The 18,229-nt window shown below is 40.2% G+C and overlaps 1 protein-coding gene and 1 pseudogene across 2 annotated transcripts in view; one reads left to right on the forward strand and one right to left on the reverse strand.

Annotated features, from left to right (window-relative positions):
- The window catches only part of plrdgb (PITP-less RdgB-like protein), a gene marked incomplete at both ends in the record, with an annotated part of 111,689 nt that overhangs the window by 55,391 nt on the left and 38,069 nt on the right, over nt 1–18,229 (forward strand). Inside the window, 4 exons of the mRNA XM_079406022.1 lie at nt 3,433–3,555; nt 4,949–5,136; nt 16,059–16,201; nt 16,359–16,529. Of these exons, the coding sequence (XP_079262148.1) occupies nt 3,433–3,555; nt 4,949–5,136; nt 16,059–16,201; nt 16,359–16,529 (625 nt within the window). The remainder of the gene's footprint in view (nt 1–3,432; nt 3,556–4,948; nt 5,137–16,058; nt 16,202–16,358; nt 16,530–18,229) is intronic.
- Nucleotides 1,701–2,718, reverse strand: LOC306862233 (putative nuclease HARBI1; annotated as a pseudogene). The gene has a single exon. The product of its transcript is annotated as a putative nuclease HARBI1 (transcript).

The raw sequence follows: 18,229 nt of genomic DNA on the forward strand, positions 1-18,229 counted from the left end.
GGACACCATAGCTGAAGGCAATTCACTGGGTAAGGTAGCAGATGAATTCGGCGAAAGACCAGTCTTTTTACTGGGGGGGGGGGGGGGGGGGGGGGGTGCTAGTCTGGGAACTACTTGTGCCCGTTCCAGGACCGTCGCCAGAAAATTCTCAATAGGGGGGGCATTTCGTTTTCATACTGGGGCACACGCACGCTCTGCCTTAAAGCGGCAGGTGCACAAAATATCTTTCTAAACCATGAATTGACAAAAAGTGAAATGAAATAATGAATTCAACATACGACTACACTATTATGGAATATAGACTCATATTTTGGCCAGAAGCAGTGGCTTATAGTTAAAACGCCCTATTGATGGATTCATTGGTGAGCAAATGATGCAAAGCAAAATGTTTGTAAATCTGTTCTGACTAAAAAATACACTCTTTGGGGTGGTTTCCCGGACCAAGATTAAATTAAGAATAGTTAATCATGTTTTAAAAAATGGCTTTCTGAAACACAGATTAAGTACAGATTACTAAAGACTATGGAGTCCTCAAAATGCACTCGATTAATTTAATACCACCTGTGCAAATCAGGATTAGCTGGATTGAGGTTACCTATAAAACATGGAATGAACCAAGAAAAGGTTAAAATTGTATGCAACTGAGAAGCAAATGGCAATGGAAGTTGAAAAGAGAGTACGATCAAAGAACTTTTCTGAACATGAGAAAAGTCTTTTAAAGCAAATAGTTTCAAGACATCCTGTTATCGAAGATAAACTGCACACATCAGCTGTTGAATCAAAGAAAACGAATGCCTGGACATCTATTTGTAATGAATTTAATGCAAATGAACACACATCTACACTACATCCACAATACAACAACTTCAGGTAAGAATCATTAGTTTTATTATGGCTTTTTAAAATCACTGTTGTATTTATAATAGTTATTTAATACAGGCGTTGTGGAAAAATATCAAAATAAACCTCAAAAAAACTGTTGCGGAAGCTCGAAGAGAGAGGTGGAGGACCTGCAAATAAAGACTGTGATGTGTTGAATGAGTTACTGACAGGAATACTGGAGAATCAGCAACCTTTGGAGAACATACCAGATGATGACCATCTGGACAGTTCAGATGATGGATCACATGCACCTATATTAAGTATTTGAATTTGATTTTGGCTTTTGTTTCTCTCCTCTCAAACGTCTATTTGCTTCTGTCATATGAAGTGAAACATTTTCCCATTTAATCTGTATTTATTTGACCATATATGAACTGTTCATGTTTCAAGGAGAAGGTCAAAACAGAACTGAAGAATTGGAAAGCAGCTTACCCTCCACATCCTCAGAAGCAAGGGTGGCAATGTCTGCCAGTACTGGTAACCAGAAGAAAAGACTCACTGTTCATGAAAAGTTGGCTAATGATTTTCATGAACATTAATAAATTGAAGTATCTTAAGGAGGAGCATGAAATGAAGATGAAGATACTACAAGTAGAACTGGAGATAAAGATGAAGGAGAGAGAGATGCAACAGGCTCAAATGTCACATCAGTACATGAATCTGTGAAATAAATAGTTTTATTAAGAAAAGATGGATGCTGTGGTGGTTTCAGTAACATACCAGACCAAAAAGTTGTACACTTTTAACAAATATTTGGTTTTATTATTACATGTATCAGATCTGAACAGAGGGTTGAAAGTTAAATAATGTAAAAAGATCTATTTAAAGTGGCACAATGCAAAAGCATCCCTGTATGCAAGTCCTTCTCTGTGGTTTGTTGTAAATGGTGGCACATCTGGATTGTCATCCTCTTCTATTGGGGGATCTGGGCATCCCTGCTTTTTTAGGTAGTTGTGAAGAACAGCTGTTGCAATGATGACAGTGCAGCATCTACTTGGTTTGAATCTGAGTGTTTTCCTAAGGCACTGAAAACGACTCTTCCAAACACCAAACATGCGCTCGACTAAACCCCCTGTGCGCATATGAGCCTGGTTGTAGCGCAGTTGTTCAGCTGTTGTTGGGTGCAAGTATGGCGTAAACAAGAAATCCATCTGAGCATACCCACTGTCACCAAGCAAAATTCCATTATGATCTCTTCTTTCAAATTGAGTACAGGGATGAGTTGAGGAAAATTCGGGAATCATGAGTTGCACATTTCCACTGTGCAACAATGTTTGAAAACTCTAACTGGGGAGTGTATACACCTTGGACATTTATGGAAAACCAGTTCTTTCGGTTCCTGTATTCCTCATCATCTGGAGTAGAGGGACGCTTAATAGGAATATGGGTTTCATTTATGTAACCTATGACTCCTGGGAAATTTCCATATTCATAGAATAGTACCTTGTAGTTAGCCTGGGTTCTAGCATCAGGGAAGTTTATGTAATGTGCTTTTAATTCACAAATGGCCCTGCACACTCTGTGAATGACTTTACATACTGTTGGTTCACTGACACCACATAAATCCCCAGTTTCTCGATGAAAGGTGCCACATGCCAAGAACCTTAAAGTTATGAGCACCTGGAGGCAAACTGGAATAGGCTGTCCTCTTTGGGTCACAGATGAAGGCCTGGGTGCTAAGAGTGAAATTATCTCCACTGCATTTACTTTATGCATGCGGAAACGATCTCGAAAACTTATTTCATCAAAACGTTGCAATGGGTCACTTCTGTCTACAAGAACTTGCCTGGCTGGTGGAAAGCGCTGATCATCATTGACATAGTCCAAGTAATCCATGTGTCCTCCAAATGAAATTAATCTGAAGTTAAACCTGCCTCCTGGTAGGTTTAATTTAAGCCTCAATTTAGTCCTGAAGTTGCTCTAGTCTTCCTCCAGGAAATTAGCCTATTAAATTCTGGACTAGACTAAGTCTTAAACTTTTTAAAACCATGACAGAGAAAGCACATTTCTGTTAGTCTGATTTAAATGGCCATTTTAGTCTAGGACTAGGCTTAATCTTGGTCCGGGAAACCACCCCTTTGTTATCTTGATGATGACAAAATTTTCAGCAAATTCTTTGGGCATATGTGGTCAGGCATTGACAAAAGTTTAAAAATGCAGCAAAAATTGTTTCCTCCCAAAAACATAATTTAATGCAGCAACACAGTTCATAGTTCTGTTGTATGTCAGGAGACAGGGAGAGCCAGTAAGCTAAAACATCTCCACTCAACCTCGTAAGCCAAATGGCGGCCAAATCTTGCTTTTGTGCATCAGCACAGACCTTAACTACAAGGGAATTTGGTATATTTTTGATAGCCTGATAATGAGAAAATTTTAAGCAAATTTGAATTTTTGTGTGGATTATTCCTTTAAAATATATTTCAGTTTTTCTTAAAATAGGAAATGTAGAGAACATCACAAATATTTTTTATATGTTTTAAAAGTATAATGATTAAATGGGAATATAGGTTGTCTCTCTGCTGCTTATATTGTGCTGTGTTCTTGTTTCAGGTGTGCCTGGTGGCAGATTGTGTTGGTGGGGTTCTTTGTTTTGACGCCTTGTGTTTCAGTGGCAACAAGCAACACAGAAGCCCTGAGGGTGGCAGCACGAACAACAGTACAGAGAGTCTAAAGGTGCAGATGAACATGCACACACACAAAACCACCCTGAACTCCTGCCTTTCAATTCTGTTTAGAGCTGACTGTCATTTTGTCCTTATCTGACACAAATCCATGTCTGCTTGAGTGAATCCATCACATCTCTATCCTTCAAAGCTTTTTATCCATTCTCATGTCTAAATGTCATAGGGAATTTTTTTTTCCATTCTATTTTGTCTCCTCCTCAGCTCTCTCCCTGTCTTTAAGGATTCATTTCAGAAAATTTGTCATACTTCATGTTATTTCAACCCATATTGCTTTCCTTCTGTCCAGAGTTTCATTTTTACCCAGTGTGTCTACTATTTGCAACACTATTGCCAGATTTCCAGTGACCATGTCTATCTGTACTTACTGGTGCTGATGGTTTAATAAAAGCTCAGTCACCTGTGCAGTGCCAGCGTGTGATAAAGGAACACCATATGGCACATCAGCTGATGAGAAGATGCCTCAGCAACAGTGGAACAGAGGCAGACAACCCAGTTTTGGGGTCAATGAGTCACTCTGTTACACATGTGTATATGTTGTTTGAGGTGCATTGTTGAAGTGTTAATATCCCACAATCCCAAAACATTACCCAGTTACTTTTACAGCAGTCTTGGAGACAGAAGGAAGAAATGAATTAGGAGAAAACAATTGGGAGCAAAAAAAAAAAATACAAAAAATGGGGTGTGCTGGGGTGAAAGGAGTGAAATTGATGATCTAATTGTAGGTTTTTTTTTTTTTTAAATGAAACAAGAAGATAAACCAAAAGAGTAACTCCCAGATGCAATTTATTACCAATATACAGCATATACCAGAACCAAGGAAACCAAGAGAACAGGAAATAAACAAAGGAAACATGAAGACAGAAACAATGGAACAAAATGAAATCTTGAAAGTCTCTGAAATGTCAGTCAACAGAAAATATGTATATATATGGGTTATCTGATTATGGGTAATGTAGTTATTAAACAGTTATGGTAATTTGGATATTAAACACACTTTTTTAAGAATTTACATTGAAATCACACACAATTTGTGGCATCTATAGAAGCATATATCCTCACTTAAGCACCACAGAGTTCATTGTAGGTTCATCTTGAAAGGTCTAGGGGTTTCAATTTGGAGAAAATTAATGGGATGTATACTGCTGTTGCAATGTGCTGTATTTCATTTACAATTTAACATAACTTTGTGTTTGGCAGTATAGTGTTTCTAGAGGCCGTTTGTGAATATGAAAACAGATTCGATGGTGGGAACTTTAACCTAAAGAAAAAAAATAATAATAATAAGGAAGCAATATGACATCCATAGTTATGAAAATTTGATAATGAGGAACATACACTTCTGGCTGTACAACTGATTTTGGATACAGTGTTTTTTTCCCCAGGAAAAGCCAGGTGTGGTGAGCGCTCTGAGCCCCATTCTCCGAGGCAGCAAGCGCCTGAGTAAGAGCAACATTGATGTGTCAATCCCATGTGATGCACTGTCTGGAGTCTGCCATACACTCATCCGTAAGCAAAGTGACTCGTGTGATGCAGACATGGCCAGTGGTCAGCGTGAGGTCTTTATCAGCAGGTGAGATATGGGCTTGTCCATTGCTTCACTGACATGTGTCATTGTGCAACCCATTCCCATCATATGTCTATGATGAACATAGATGTACTTTAAATCTTTTCACTAATTTAGTTGGAACAAATATGTTAATTTGTGCCATTCCCTGGAGCACATGGCAGGTGCATTTCTAAGATCTAATATGAAAAACTAGAATTTACATATATAAACTATATATATATATATATATATATATATATATATATATATATATATATATATATATATATATAGTTAATGAACATTTTTAATGAACATTAAACTCAGACAAAGACAAGGGCAGAACTGAGGACTTATAAAGGAGATGGAACAAAGGAGCAAACGAGATGATTAATATAAAACAGGTGATCTAAATGAACGAAGATTAGCTAATGACAAGAAGCGGAACAAATATGGGCAAAACAGAACTAAACAGAAACCAACACGTGACATGCATGTTTTCAAAAGATCAGCACTTTTAGAGTCCATCCCACTCATTGATGTGAGCTTTTGTACTGGGACACTTGAACATAAGCTATTCTTTAGTTGCAGATCCCTTGCGCACAATCACAGCAGTGAGTCTGTGACCCATAGACATCACCAGACTCTTGGTCTCAGCCTTTGAAATACTTTTCCCAGCCTTTAATGCCAATCCCAATTGTTGCTTGTTTTGGGGAGTTTCTGCCTTTACTCTCCTCTTCAGCTGGTGAAATTCATGTTCAATCGGATTTAAATCTGGAGATTGACTTGGGAAATCTAAGACTTTCCATTTCTTTGCCCTTATAAATTCCTTGACTGAACTGGCAGGGTGTTTTGGGTCATTGTCCTGATGCAATATGAAGCACTTCCCAATGAGACAGCCATACATACCCATGCCATGACACCACCTCCACCATGCTTTACAGATGAGGCTGTATGCTTCGGTTCATTTGCAGTTCCCTTTTTTTCTCCACATTTTTGCTTTCCCATCACTTAGATAAAGGTTCATCTTTGTCTCATTGGTCCATAAACACAGTTCCAAAACTCTTCTGGCTCACCTTTGTACTTTTTTGCAAACTCTAATCTTGCCTATCTATTTTTGGTGCTGGTCAGAGGTTTGCATCTTGCTGTGTAGCATCTGTAATTCTGTGTCAAAATCTCCTGAGGACAGTAGATTGTCAGAGCATCACCCCAGCTTTCTGGAAGTTGTTGGTGATTTTGTCTGTCATAAACTGCTGTTTTCTCAGCCGATCAGGTAGTTGTTGGTTGCTGGTGGTTTCCAAACTCTTGATTTCTCCATGCCCTTTGTTTTTGCTATAGCTCTATTTGACTTCCTCTTTTCTTTTAGCATCCAAATTGTTTGCTTTTCTCTCAAAGTCAGCTTCCTTATCTTCATCCTGGTTTGTGTGTGTCATCATCGAATGCAAGATTCAGAATACATAAGTAATGGATATAACTGATACGACACATTCCCTGATTTTAATATCTGAAGAATTAATGCAACAGGACACAGCTGATCACTTAGAAAGACCTGTGAGGCAACTTTTCCAATACTTGCGCTCACATCAGATAGGGGGATGAAACTCTAAAAGTGCTGACCTTAGCTGGTAAAACATCTATGTGTTGAAACGGCTAATAATAAAATGTGACATTCTGTAGTTTTGTCTCATATTAATCTTTTAGTCATATTTGTAAATGTCTTGACTCCACAGCCAACAGAGCAATTTTGTCTTTACTGTTGCAATACTTTTGGAGGCATATATATATATTTCAATCATGAAAACTCAAGATTTTAGCATGGTAATGCTTATGACAATGTTAATGTATTTGGTCTTGGCGGAATAGATCTGCTACGGTGCAGCTGGTGATTGCTGCTGGTTATTGTTGTAATTATAGATTGTTGCTGCTGCTGCAAGCAAGTATGGGAACTTGCTACTGCCAGTGCATATGGCGACACAGTGTTGTGAGTATTTAAGAAAAACTACTGCAGCACAAATAGCATATAAAATAACCCGTAGCAGATCTGTACAGGTGGAACTGGGGAAGATGGTGGGTTTCAGCGGAACTCTGAAAGCGCGCTGCAAATGCTCAAGTGAATGCTAACCAGCCATTTAAATGTAAAGTAGCAAGCTCATTGGCTGCATATGCAACATGAACCAATCAGCTTGTGCGAAGTCATTTAACACTGTGAATATCATCAGTTACGTTAATACCCATCAGCCTGCACCATCTAGAGTTTCATGACTGAAATATACATATATGTGTGTGCATGTGTGTGTATATTATGTGTGTGTGTGTGTGTTTGTGTTTGTTTGTTTGTTTTACATTATATATATTTTTCATGTCTCAAATTAAAATGCTGTAAGCAAAACATGTTTCTCTGGGTTTACTTTTTGTTAGCATATCCTGCTGGAAAAAAACAATAGACACCATCACAAAATTTGTAATGGTTTTACTGGTTATAATGGGACTTGTATTGGTTTTAATGGAAACTGTAATGGACCCTGTGGGTCTCTACTGGTAATTGGTCACCTTCTATTGGTGGCTTGTTAAAACCAATAAATCTTAATGGAATATGTCCCAAAACACACAACAGAAAACCATTTTTTAATGCTTTTAATGGTTAAAAGTTGGTTTGTAATGGGAGGTTGTGACTTGCTCTGTAGCCAAGTGCGTGTCTGCACACTATGGCGGTTTTGCAGGCGTACCAGGCCGACCTACTTAAAAACCTGGATGAAACGGTGGAAGAGGAATCTAATGTAGTCGCGGAACTGCGTCAGGCCACAGATTTGTCGCTTCGGGCCACTAAAGAAATGGCCAGAGCCAGGGGCGTAGCTATCATTTCAAAAGTGGGGGGGACAGAATGTCTAGTGTTATACCTGTTTTTTGTTTTTTTTGTTTTTTCAGTTAACCCATGTCTAATTGACAGGTTTTATTTTTAATCATACCTTTTTGCTTAATATGCTTTATGATTATATTATTATATATGATTATAAAATAGAAGGAAAGAAAGAGAGAAAAAAGAAAAAGAAAGAAAGAAATACAACAGCTTGTCACTGGGACAGTACCCTTAAAAGGACATCTTTGTACCTTATTTACCCCAAAAAGTTTCATATTTGTACATTACGGTACATATTGGTATTCTAAGGTACTAATGTGCACCTTTTTGAGTATTAGTTACAAAGATGTCCTCATAAGTGTACTATTGTTTACATATTTCAGATTGTATTTTGCGAGTGTTGTATGTAGAGTACATGGCACACAGTAATGGATACTTGCACATTCACATACTTCTTTATTCTGTTCTGTTCTATTATACATTAGTCTGATTAGTCTATGTTAAAAGACATATCTTATCATAGACAATGCTGTAAATAACCTTTACCTCTGAAGCCTCACTGAAACTTTCTGCCTCATTCACTCTCAGCTGTGAATGTACTTCTGCCTCTGTCTATAGCAAGTAAAGCCGTGTTTGAAACATACATACAGGGAATAGTGACATACAGAAGAAAATAACTAATTACTGCTGGACAATAACTAATCATTTGTATCCTAAATTATTTTTTAATACTAGAATGATAAACACATATTCACTATTAACTATGACTTTTGCCTCAATAATCTCTTCATTTACTGCTTATTAATATCTTGTAAGGTAGTCGTTGTAGTTGTTAAATTTAGGATTATGGGATGCAGAATATGGTCATGCAGAATACAGAATTAATATGTGCTTAAGTGCTAATAAACAACCAATATGCAAGCTAATAATTACCTACTGTAGTTAAAAATGATAGCTGAGAAGTTGTTCATCATACTAATGCTATTTTTAATTTTTCTATATTTGACTAATTATGTGTTTTTTTATGATTGGTCCATATATAATCCTACAAACGCTTGTGTATTAATAGATTTTATACAATATAAAAACAGCCAGGTGTTAAAAGCCACTCTTCTCACCTGTCACTGCGTGTCGTCCTAATTCTGTCCTAACAAACCTAGGCTGACTGTTTCTTGTTCATTCTTGACAACAGATAAAAACGTAAAATTAGTGCAATGATGACAGAGCAGCCCTAAATGAAGATCGATCCTGTATCAGATCAGTGCTTGCATACTTGATTGAAATACATAATGTAGAATTGGCAGTGTCACAATGCTGCAAACGCTGTAAAATATCAGTTCAACATTATCTTTATTCTTATTTGAAGGGTTCTGATAACATACATATGTGTTAAAATAAAAGATGTTACAAAAGAGTTACGGAAAAATACACTGAAAATAAGTGCATGTTTGTCCAGGCAGCTTTTTTTTCTCTCCATATAATGAACATCAAAACTTGCTAATTATTCAACCAGAGCAATAGGCAGAGTCACTCAACATTGTGCAACACTATTCGGATCCCACATGCCAACTTACGCTGCTTGACTTCTTCGTAAAAAAGGAGTGAAGAGTTGAACTCATCTCGACCTCTAATGAATGATGGATACAGCGCGGGACCGCGGGCGCGAGACTGGGCATGTCGTGACGTCACAAACTGAGTGACTGATTGCCATGGAAACGTAAACTTCATGCATATCTTGTCTCTTTGAATTTTAGATCATTCTGCATTTATATACATTGCTCTATTAAAACCTCAACATGTCGAGAACACAACTGTCCGATGAAAAAGTGCGGGGGACGAATTTACTTTTTATAAAAAGTGGGGGGGACATGTCCCCCGCGTCCCCCGCGTAATCTACGCCCCCTGGCCAGAGCCATCGGCCGTTCTATGGCAGCATGGGTGGCCATGGAGCGGCATCTGTGGTTGAATCTGTCTGAATTACAAGACAAGGACAGATTCTTCCTGCTGGATGCCCCGATATCGCCTTCTGGCCTCTTCGGCTGCACAGTACACAGTACTGAGCACAGTAGACACTGTCGTTGAGGTTTCAGGAGGCGAAGAAGCAGGTGGCATCATTCCAGTGCTTTCTCCTCTGCCGTTCCCAGGTCTCTTGGACTGCTGAGCAGACGCAGTCCCAGCCGTCCAGTTCCTCATATTGCCAGACTCATAAACAGAGCGTTGCGACCCGTACCCCCCGCAGAAAGACCGGGGGCGGGGCTCTAGGTCGGGGTCCTCGAAGCAGAAAACGGATTATATTATAATATACAAGATATTATGTCTAAGAGGACCTCGGCCAAGTGGTCCTGACAATACCATGGTCAGGACCCTGATGGCAGCCCGCCCTGGGGAGGAGAGGTAAACACCTGTGGTCTTGTCCCGATGGCCGACTAGGAGACAGGATCTTCACTGGGGATCAGAAAAATGCAGTTACATGTTTTTCGAAGGAAAGATTGCTATCAAAAAGTACGCCTAGGTTCCTAGCTGATGACGAAGAATTTACAGAGCAGCCATCAAGTATTAGATAGTGATCTAGGTTATTACATGCAAAAGGTTTTGGTCCAATAATTAACACCTCTGTTTTTTCAGAATTTAGCAGTAAGAAATTGCTAGTCATCCAGTTTTTGATATCAACTATACATTCCGTTAGCTTTGCAAATTGGTAAGTTTCAACAGGTTGCGAAGAGATATAGAGCTAAGTATCATCAGCATAACAGTGAAAGCTAACACAGTGTTTCCTAATGATATCTCCCAAGGGTAACATGTAAAGCGTGAAAAGTAAGGGGCCAAGTACTGAGCCTTGAGGTACTCCATACTGCACTTGTGATTGGTATGATACCTCTTCATTTACTGCCACGAATTGATGGCAGTCAGATAAGTACAATTTGAACCATGCCAGTGCACTTCCTCTAATGCCAACATAATTTTCTAGTCTATTTAAAAGAATGCTGTGGTCGATAGTGTCAAACGCGGCGCTAAGATCCAGTAGCACTAATAGAGAGATAAAACCACGGTCAGATGATAAAAACAAGTCGTTTGTAACTCTAATGAGAGCAGTCTCAGTACTATGATACGGTCTAAAACCTGACTGGAAATCCTCACATATATAATTTTTCTCTAAGAAGGAACATAGTTGTGATGATACTACCTTTTTGACAGAAAAGGGAGATTCAAGATCGGTCTGTAATTAGTTCTCTGGGGTCAAGTTGTGGTTTTTTAATGAGAGGCTTAATAACAGCCAGTTTGAAGGTGTTTGGGACATATCCTAATGATAATGATGAGATAATAATATTCAGAAAAGGATCTATTACTTCTGGAAGCACCTCTTTTAGGAGCTTAGATGGAACAGGGTCTAACATACAGGTTGTGGGTTTCGATGATTTAACAAGTTTATATAATTCTTCATTTCCAATGGAAGAGAATGAGTGGAATTGTTCCTCAGGGGATCTATAGTGTACTATCTGTTGCAATACTGTGGCTGACAGCTGCATGGTTCCAATTTTATCTCTAATAGTCGGAAGTCGTGGCCTAATGGTTAGCGAGTCAGACTCGTAATCCAAAGGTTGCGGGTCTGAGTCTCGGGCCGGCAGGGATTGTAGGTGGGGGGAGTGAATGTCCAGCGCTCTCCCCACCCTCAATACCATGACTGAGGTGCCCTTGAGAAAGGCACCGAACCCCCAACTGCTCCCCAGGCGCCGCAGCATAAATGGCTGCCCACTGCTCCGGGTGTGTGTTCATGGTGTATGTGTTCACTGCTGTGTGTGTGCACGTTGGATTGGTTAAATGCAGAGCACGAATTCTGAGTATGGGTCACCATACTTGGCAGTATGTCACTTCACTTCGATCTTGGAAGTAAAGTAGTTCATAAAGTCATTACTACTGTACTACTGGGTAATATCTGCACCTGCTGATGTTACATTTTTTGTTAATTTAGCCACTGTATTGAATAAATACTTGGGGTTCTCTGCCGGCCAACCGCTTCAGGTCACCGAAGTGGCTCCTCTAGTGACACCAGAGGCCATTCTCGAGAGACTGGTTCCCTTAGTAGACTTTCTGACAGCATGCAAACTTCTGCTAAATGTCTCACAATGGGTCCTGCACACTGTAGAGGGAGGTTACAGAATTGAGTTTGGTTCTCATCCACCTCACTTCAATGGGGTTATTCCTACATTAGTGGGTCCCAAGCAGGTTCTGGCATTGGAACAAGAAGTAGAAACTCTCTTGAGGAAGGAGGCTATAGAATGTGTGCCTCCTCTCTCTCTCTCTGGAGGCTCTGTGCAAAGCTCTCTTCGAACCAATTGAAGATATCTCTGACAAGCTCCTCATGCTTAAGACAATATTCTTACTCGCTATATCCTCGCTGAAGAGGATAGGGAACCTTCAGGCACTCGCTGTATTGTGCAGTTCGCCCCGGGCATGGCTAGGACATTTCTTTACCCGGGACCCGGGTATGTCCCTAAAGTGCCCACTTCCTCGCCGGGTCCCATTGTACTGCAAGGCTTTTGTCCTCCTCCCTTACAGGAAACAGGCCAGGAAAGACTCAATTTACTCTGTTCAGTGCGAGCAGAGTAGTGCATTCACAGAGCTGCCCAGTGGCATAAGGCAGATCAGTTATTCGTTTGCTTTGGTCCACCTAAGAAAGGGGTTCCAGTGACCAAGCAAACAAGAGTTGGTGGATGGTTGAGACCATCATACTGGCCTATGAGTCCTCTCGCCTTCAGTCACCTATAGGGGTCAGAGCGCACTCGACTAGGGGTATGGCGGCCTCCAAGGCCTTATCAGTGGGCACGGCCCTTTAAGATGTCTGTGCTGTGGCAGGCTGGTCCTCTCCGCACACATTCATCCGTTTCTACAGTCTGAACCTGACATCTACCCCAGGGTCCCAAGTTCTCTCGTCCTGATGTACTTGCCAGATACACACCAGGCATTGCTTGTATGGCACAGTGGGTATACTCGTTCCCAAAGCGTTGAACACAGCTCGAGTTCCTGGAGGGGAATGTCTCGAGGTTACATATGTAACAATGGTTCCCCGAAGGGAACGAGATGCTGCATCTCCTTGCCATACTCACTGCAGGCGCTCGCTTCCGTAGAAGCTAACATGTGCACTTGCTGGATGCGCCTTTATGCTTCCTGGTTACTCACGTCACCCTGCTCGTGAAGTCTTGCTTCTCTATTGGACTGATTTCACACATGCTTCAGAACGTGGTCACGCCAGGGCATACCCAAAGCGTTCGATGCAGCTTCTCGTTCCCCTCGGGGAACCATGGTTCCATATGTAACCTCAAGACATTTTGAACAGTTCTTGCTGTGCATTTCACCCCATTTGCCGTTTGCCATTCTTTTTGTAGGCGACTTGATGTCATCCTACGGTTGTTGAGTGACATTCAAATGAGTTGGCAGTCATCCCTGTTAGTGGAGAGCTGTTTTTGCCCTCTGCCAGTCTGTAGATTTGTCCCCAATATCTGCAACTTGACCTTGTTCTTATAAACTGCTGTCTTTGAAATTTTAAGGATGGAAGCAACCCTCTGCCAGTAAAGCCAGAACTGAACCCTTCTTTTCCTCACTCGAAACGTTTCTTTTCAACTTTTGACATAGTCAGTAGCTATTTTTGGATCTCCATAGTCTAGCACTGGTCCTTAATTTTTTCCAGAGCTGTATTGTGAAGTAAAAACAGCACAAACATGAGCAAGTATTAGAAATGGATTTGATGAATTCTGTAATTTTGTTAATGGATTTAGTTGGTTTGCCTCACTTTAAAACATTCCATCCGGTCTGATAAAACCACAGAAATCATTGTAATAATATCAGTATTTCAAGACTGGTGCCAAAACTCTTAGTTACATTTTTATAGAAACACTTCCTTGAAATACACAAGCATATTAATTTTTAAGTTACAAAATTCAAAAAGAATGAGCCAGAATGATTTGATCTATTTATCTATCTCTTATTTTTAATTGTCTAAGAAAAATACACTGTCAAATACACTGCTGGGCAATAACCAATAAATTATATTCTATAATTTTTCTATAATTTTTACTATTTCATTTTTATCACAGAATAAGGCAGAAAATATTGTTTTATATAGTTTCTATACTGTAATAAATATGTCAATTATCACGGCATTATTCATACAATTTATTTATTTATTACCTGATGACTTGAAAAACACACATCGTCACAATTGTGTGTTTATTGTCTTCACGTTTCATCAGTCAAAACATTTCTGCTTTTTTCAGCTTAGCTACAGCTATAGCTGGATATTATTATATATAATATAGACTCATATTAGGTCTATGAGTCCGTTTTTGATTTTCTGTGCATTCGAGTATAAATGAAACATACTCTGCATGAGAGTGTTTAGCGCTCCATAATGTTCACATTGCCTCATTTTGGATATGACTAAAATATCAGATCATGCATAGTGTCAGACTTGTCTCTGTGTCCTGTGTTTTTCCTCCCTCATGTTTCCTCATGCCCTTATTTGGTCTTCCTGTTCCTGTCCTCGTTTAGTGTTATTATTAGTTTATTGATTTCCAGGTGTGTCTCTCCTTTCCCTCGTCTTGTATTGTGTATTTAAAGACTGTTCTGTTCTGCAGTCCCTCGTCTGCTGTTAAATGTCATCCTGGTGTTTCCTTGCCTTCGTGAGTCATTAAAAGACTATTTTGAGAATCTGATTCCTGCGTCTCCTCGCTCCTTGCTCCAGTGTAACGTGACAGAACAGTGGACCCAAATCGAAAGTAAGCGGCACGCCCTCTCTCCCGTATTTATTTTCAGTTTTTGAAAGTTTTTTTTGTTTATTTCTGTTTTCCCCCCGCGGCTACTGAAGTCACCGCTCACTTCATCGCCCTTGCCCGCCGAGATCTCCCCTTTGTCAAGTATTCCTGGGAGTTCTGCATGCTCGCCGCGGTGACGCCACTCGATGACGCCACCATCCTCTCGCTGTTCTGGCACGGGGCCAACTTCTATCGTTCCATGGACCTCCCAGACACCATAGGACTAAGCTGGAGGGAAGGGATCCTCCGGTGTCTGGAGAGTGTCCTGCCCCTAGCCAGAAACAGCCCGCCGCCCGATCCTCAGCCAAGTCTGCCGTCTGCGGCACACTCAAGCCCGCTGGCCGCCGTTGACTCCAGAGCACCCTCCGGTGTCCACTCCTCCAGAGCGAGATTTTTTTGGGGGGGGGGGGTAGGTAGTATAGCTCCAGCCGTAGAGGCCGGGGTGGAGGCTGGGGCCGGGCCTTGGAGGCAGTTTCGCCATGGCCTCCTGAATACCTGGATCTGCCATGGCCACCCAAGCTCCCTGCTCCACCATGGCCTCCCGAGCTTCCTGCTCCACCGTGGGTCCCGGAACGGGTGTCTGTCCTGTCTACGTGTCTCTGTCCCTTGAGGCCTTCAGAGCGCCCACCCCCTCCCCATGGAATGTTGCACGGTGTGGGACGCGCCTTCCAGGAGGGGGGAGTAATTGTCAGACTTGTGTCCCTGTGTGCTGTGTTTTTCCTCCCTCATGTTTCCTCATGCCCTTATTTGGTCTTCCTGTTCCTGTCCTTGTTTAGTTTCATTATTAGTTTATTGATTTCCAGGTGTGTCTCTTCTTCCCCTCATCTTGCTCCAGCGTAAAATGACACATAAACTATCTTGTCTCGTTGAATTTAAATCTAAATTTGTTCACACTGGCCCTTGAAAATCTCTACGTGAACACACTTGCCTGAAAAAAGTGCAGGGGATGGATTTACATTTTATTAAAGTGGGACGGGGACGTGCAACAGTTGGAAGAAAAAAAAAGTATGAAATAAGGTGATTGTTAACTGATAAGACACAAATGTATTGGTTTGGATTTTTAGGCCTATAAAGTATAAAGACTCTATGCTTAAGAAATTATTCTGAATTGGATGATTGCTATGGAATATATATAGGATAAAGAACAGACTTATCATGGGAGTGCAGATGGCCTCTTTGATGACATCAGCATAAAATTAAAGCATTACTTGTGATTAATCATTAATAAAGAGTTAATAAAAAATGAAGATAACTCACTTTTCATGCCTGCTGTCTCACAGTCTGTCGCAGGATGACCAGTGTGGCTCCAGGCAGGCTCTCAATGCAAGCTGCTTTGAGTTTGAAGTGTCAGACTGCTTTCTGTTGGGATGCCCACTGGGGCTGGTGCTAGCGATGAGGAGAACTGTTTTACCTGCCATTGATGGTACAAATCACACGCACACACTCAAATGGTTCATTGTTAAAGAAATTTTACATTTTTACTAAAGTAAAAAATGTGATTTATAGTGATTTTTTTTATTGTCATGTTTTAATAATTTTCTGATAAATGGTTACTCTGTTCTCCCTTTCATCTCTTTTAGTGGCTCAGCTCCAGCCAGCTTGTTCTCAGATTTTTAATCTGTTCTACCCATCGGACCCTTCTGCGTCACGTCTGGAACCTTTACTGCATCCAATTCTCACACAACTGCCCCCCTTTCCCATTCCCCGTTACCAGCGGTACCCCCTGGGTGATGGGCGCTCCAATCTCATGAGTAATAACTTTAAGTTTCATTGAGTTTGTTTTTTCATTGGAACAGATTTAGAGAAATTTAGCATTACATCATCTGCTCACCAATGGACACTTGAATGGGTGAGTCCAAACAGCTGATAAAACATCATAATAATCCACAAGTAATCCACACAACTACAGTTCAGTCATCTTGTGAAGCTAAAAGCAGCATGTTTGTAATGAACATATTCACTTTTAGGATGTTTTTAACTTCAAACTGTTGTTTGTCATGATAGAAAATACAAGTTCTATCATGAAAACTCTCTGAAGATTTTAATATGGTAATGGAAATGACAATGTTAATGTATTTGGTCTTGGCGGAACAGATCTGCTACGCTACTGCTGCTGAAATGCTGCTGCTATTGGTTATTGCTGTTGTTGTAGATTATTGCTGCTGCTGCAAAGCAACTACAGGAACTTGATACTGCCAATACATACGCCGATACAGTGCTTTGAGTATTAAAGGCATCATGAATACCTTTTTTAAATTGCCCTCATAATGTTATCAAGGTTTTTACATCAAAAAACATAATTTTAAAGTAATAGGCTATTTTCCGTCCAGTTTTGACCCCCCTCATCGGAACACTCTGTTTGAATAGGCATGGTGGATTGTAGACTGGGAAGTAAATACCCACTGCTATGATTGGCTAACAGTTGTATATGTTTGACAGCCTACATCCTTCACAGATGGATGCTGCTGTGTTTTAGGCTAAAATGTATTAATACTCAGTACATATCATACAATCTGTAATAACAGACAAAGCAATAGTGATTCACACTTGTGTAGTACAACATTACTGTCAGATCCAATATAGTTTGCACAGCATCGTGTTTTAGTTTCAATCTTTCTGAAAATCCAGTGTCAAATCGTGCTCTGTTTGTAAATGAATCTATGGTAAGATGAAGTCAACAAAGGACCAAGTTCTTACTGACGTGGTCTAGAACTTCATTAAAAATAAAGTTCATCCACTCTTTTCTAATGTTGAGATCAGAAGGAAGGTAATGTAAAGACACAACTTGGCACTAGTCAAGTCAAGTCACCTTTATTTATATAGCGATTTTAACAATACAGATTGTGTCAAAGCACTTAACAGTATCAAATTGGAGGATAGAGTGTCAGTAATGTATAATATTATTAAACACTCATTATTGAAGTCAGAGATGTCATTGTCTAGCTCAGTTTAGTTTAAATAGTATCTGTGAAATCAAATTGACGATAATCGCTAGAAATTAAGTGTCCCCAACTGAGCAAGCCAGAGGCGACAGTGGCAAGGAACCAAAACTCCCTCTGTTACAGAATGGAGAAAAACAACCTTGGGAGAAACCAGGCTCAGTCGGGGGGCCAGTTCTCCTCTGGCCAGGATATTATTGTTTATTTATTGTTTACTTATTGTTTTAATTAAAACTTTAAATGTATAAATGTGTATAGACACTATACCGTATCTTCTTTATCTTCAGACCCATATTTATTGTTTGATTTCTGCATAGACCTGTGTTTTCTTCTCTCGTTATTTACACAACATGTGCAAATCGCTGGTGGGGTTTGGCCACAACCTGTCGTTTTGGCAGATCAACTTGAGCCTACTAGTTTAACATCATGAATATCATCAGTTTGCATTAACAAACCATCAACCTGCACCATCTAGAGTTTCATGACAAAACTTGTCATTCCTCCATAATATT

This window comes from Barbus barbus (genome assembly GCF_936440315.1).
Source record: "Barbus barbus genome assembly, chromosome: 43".
Classification (NCBI taxonomy): Eukaryota; Metazoa; Chordata; class Actinopteri; order Cypriniformes; family Cyprinidae; genus Barbus; species Barbus barbus.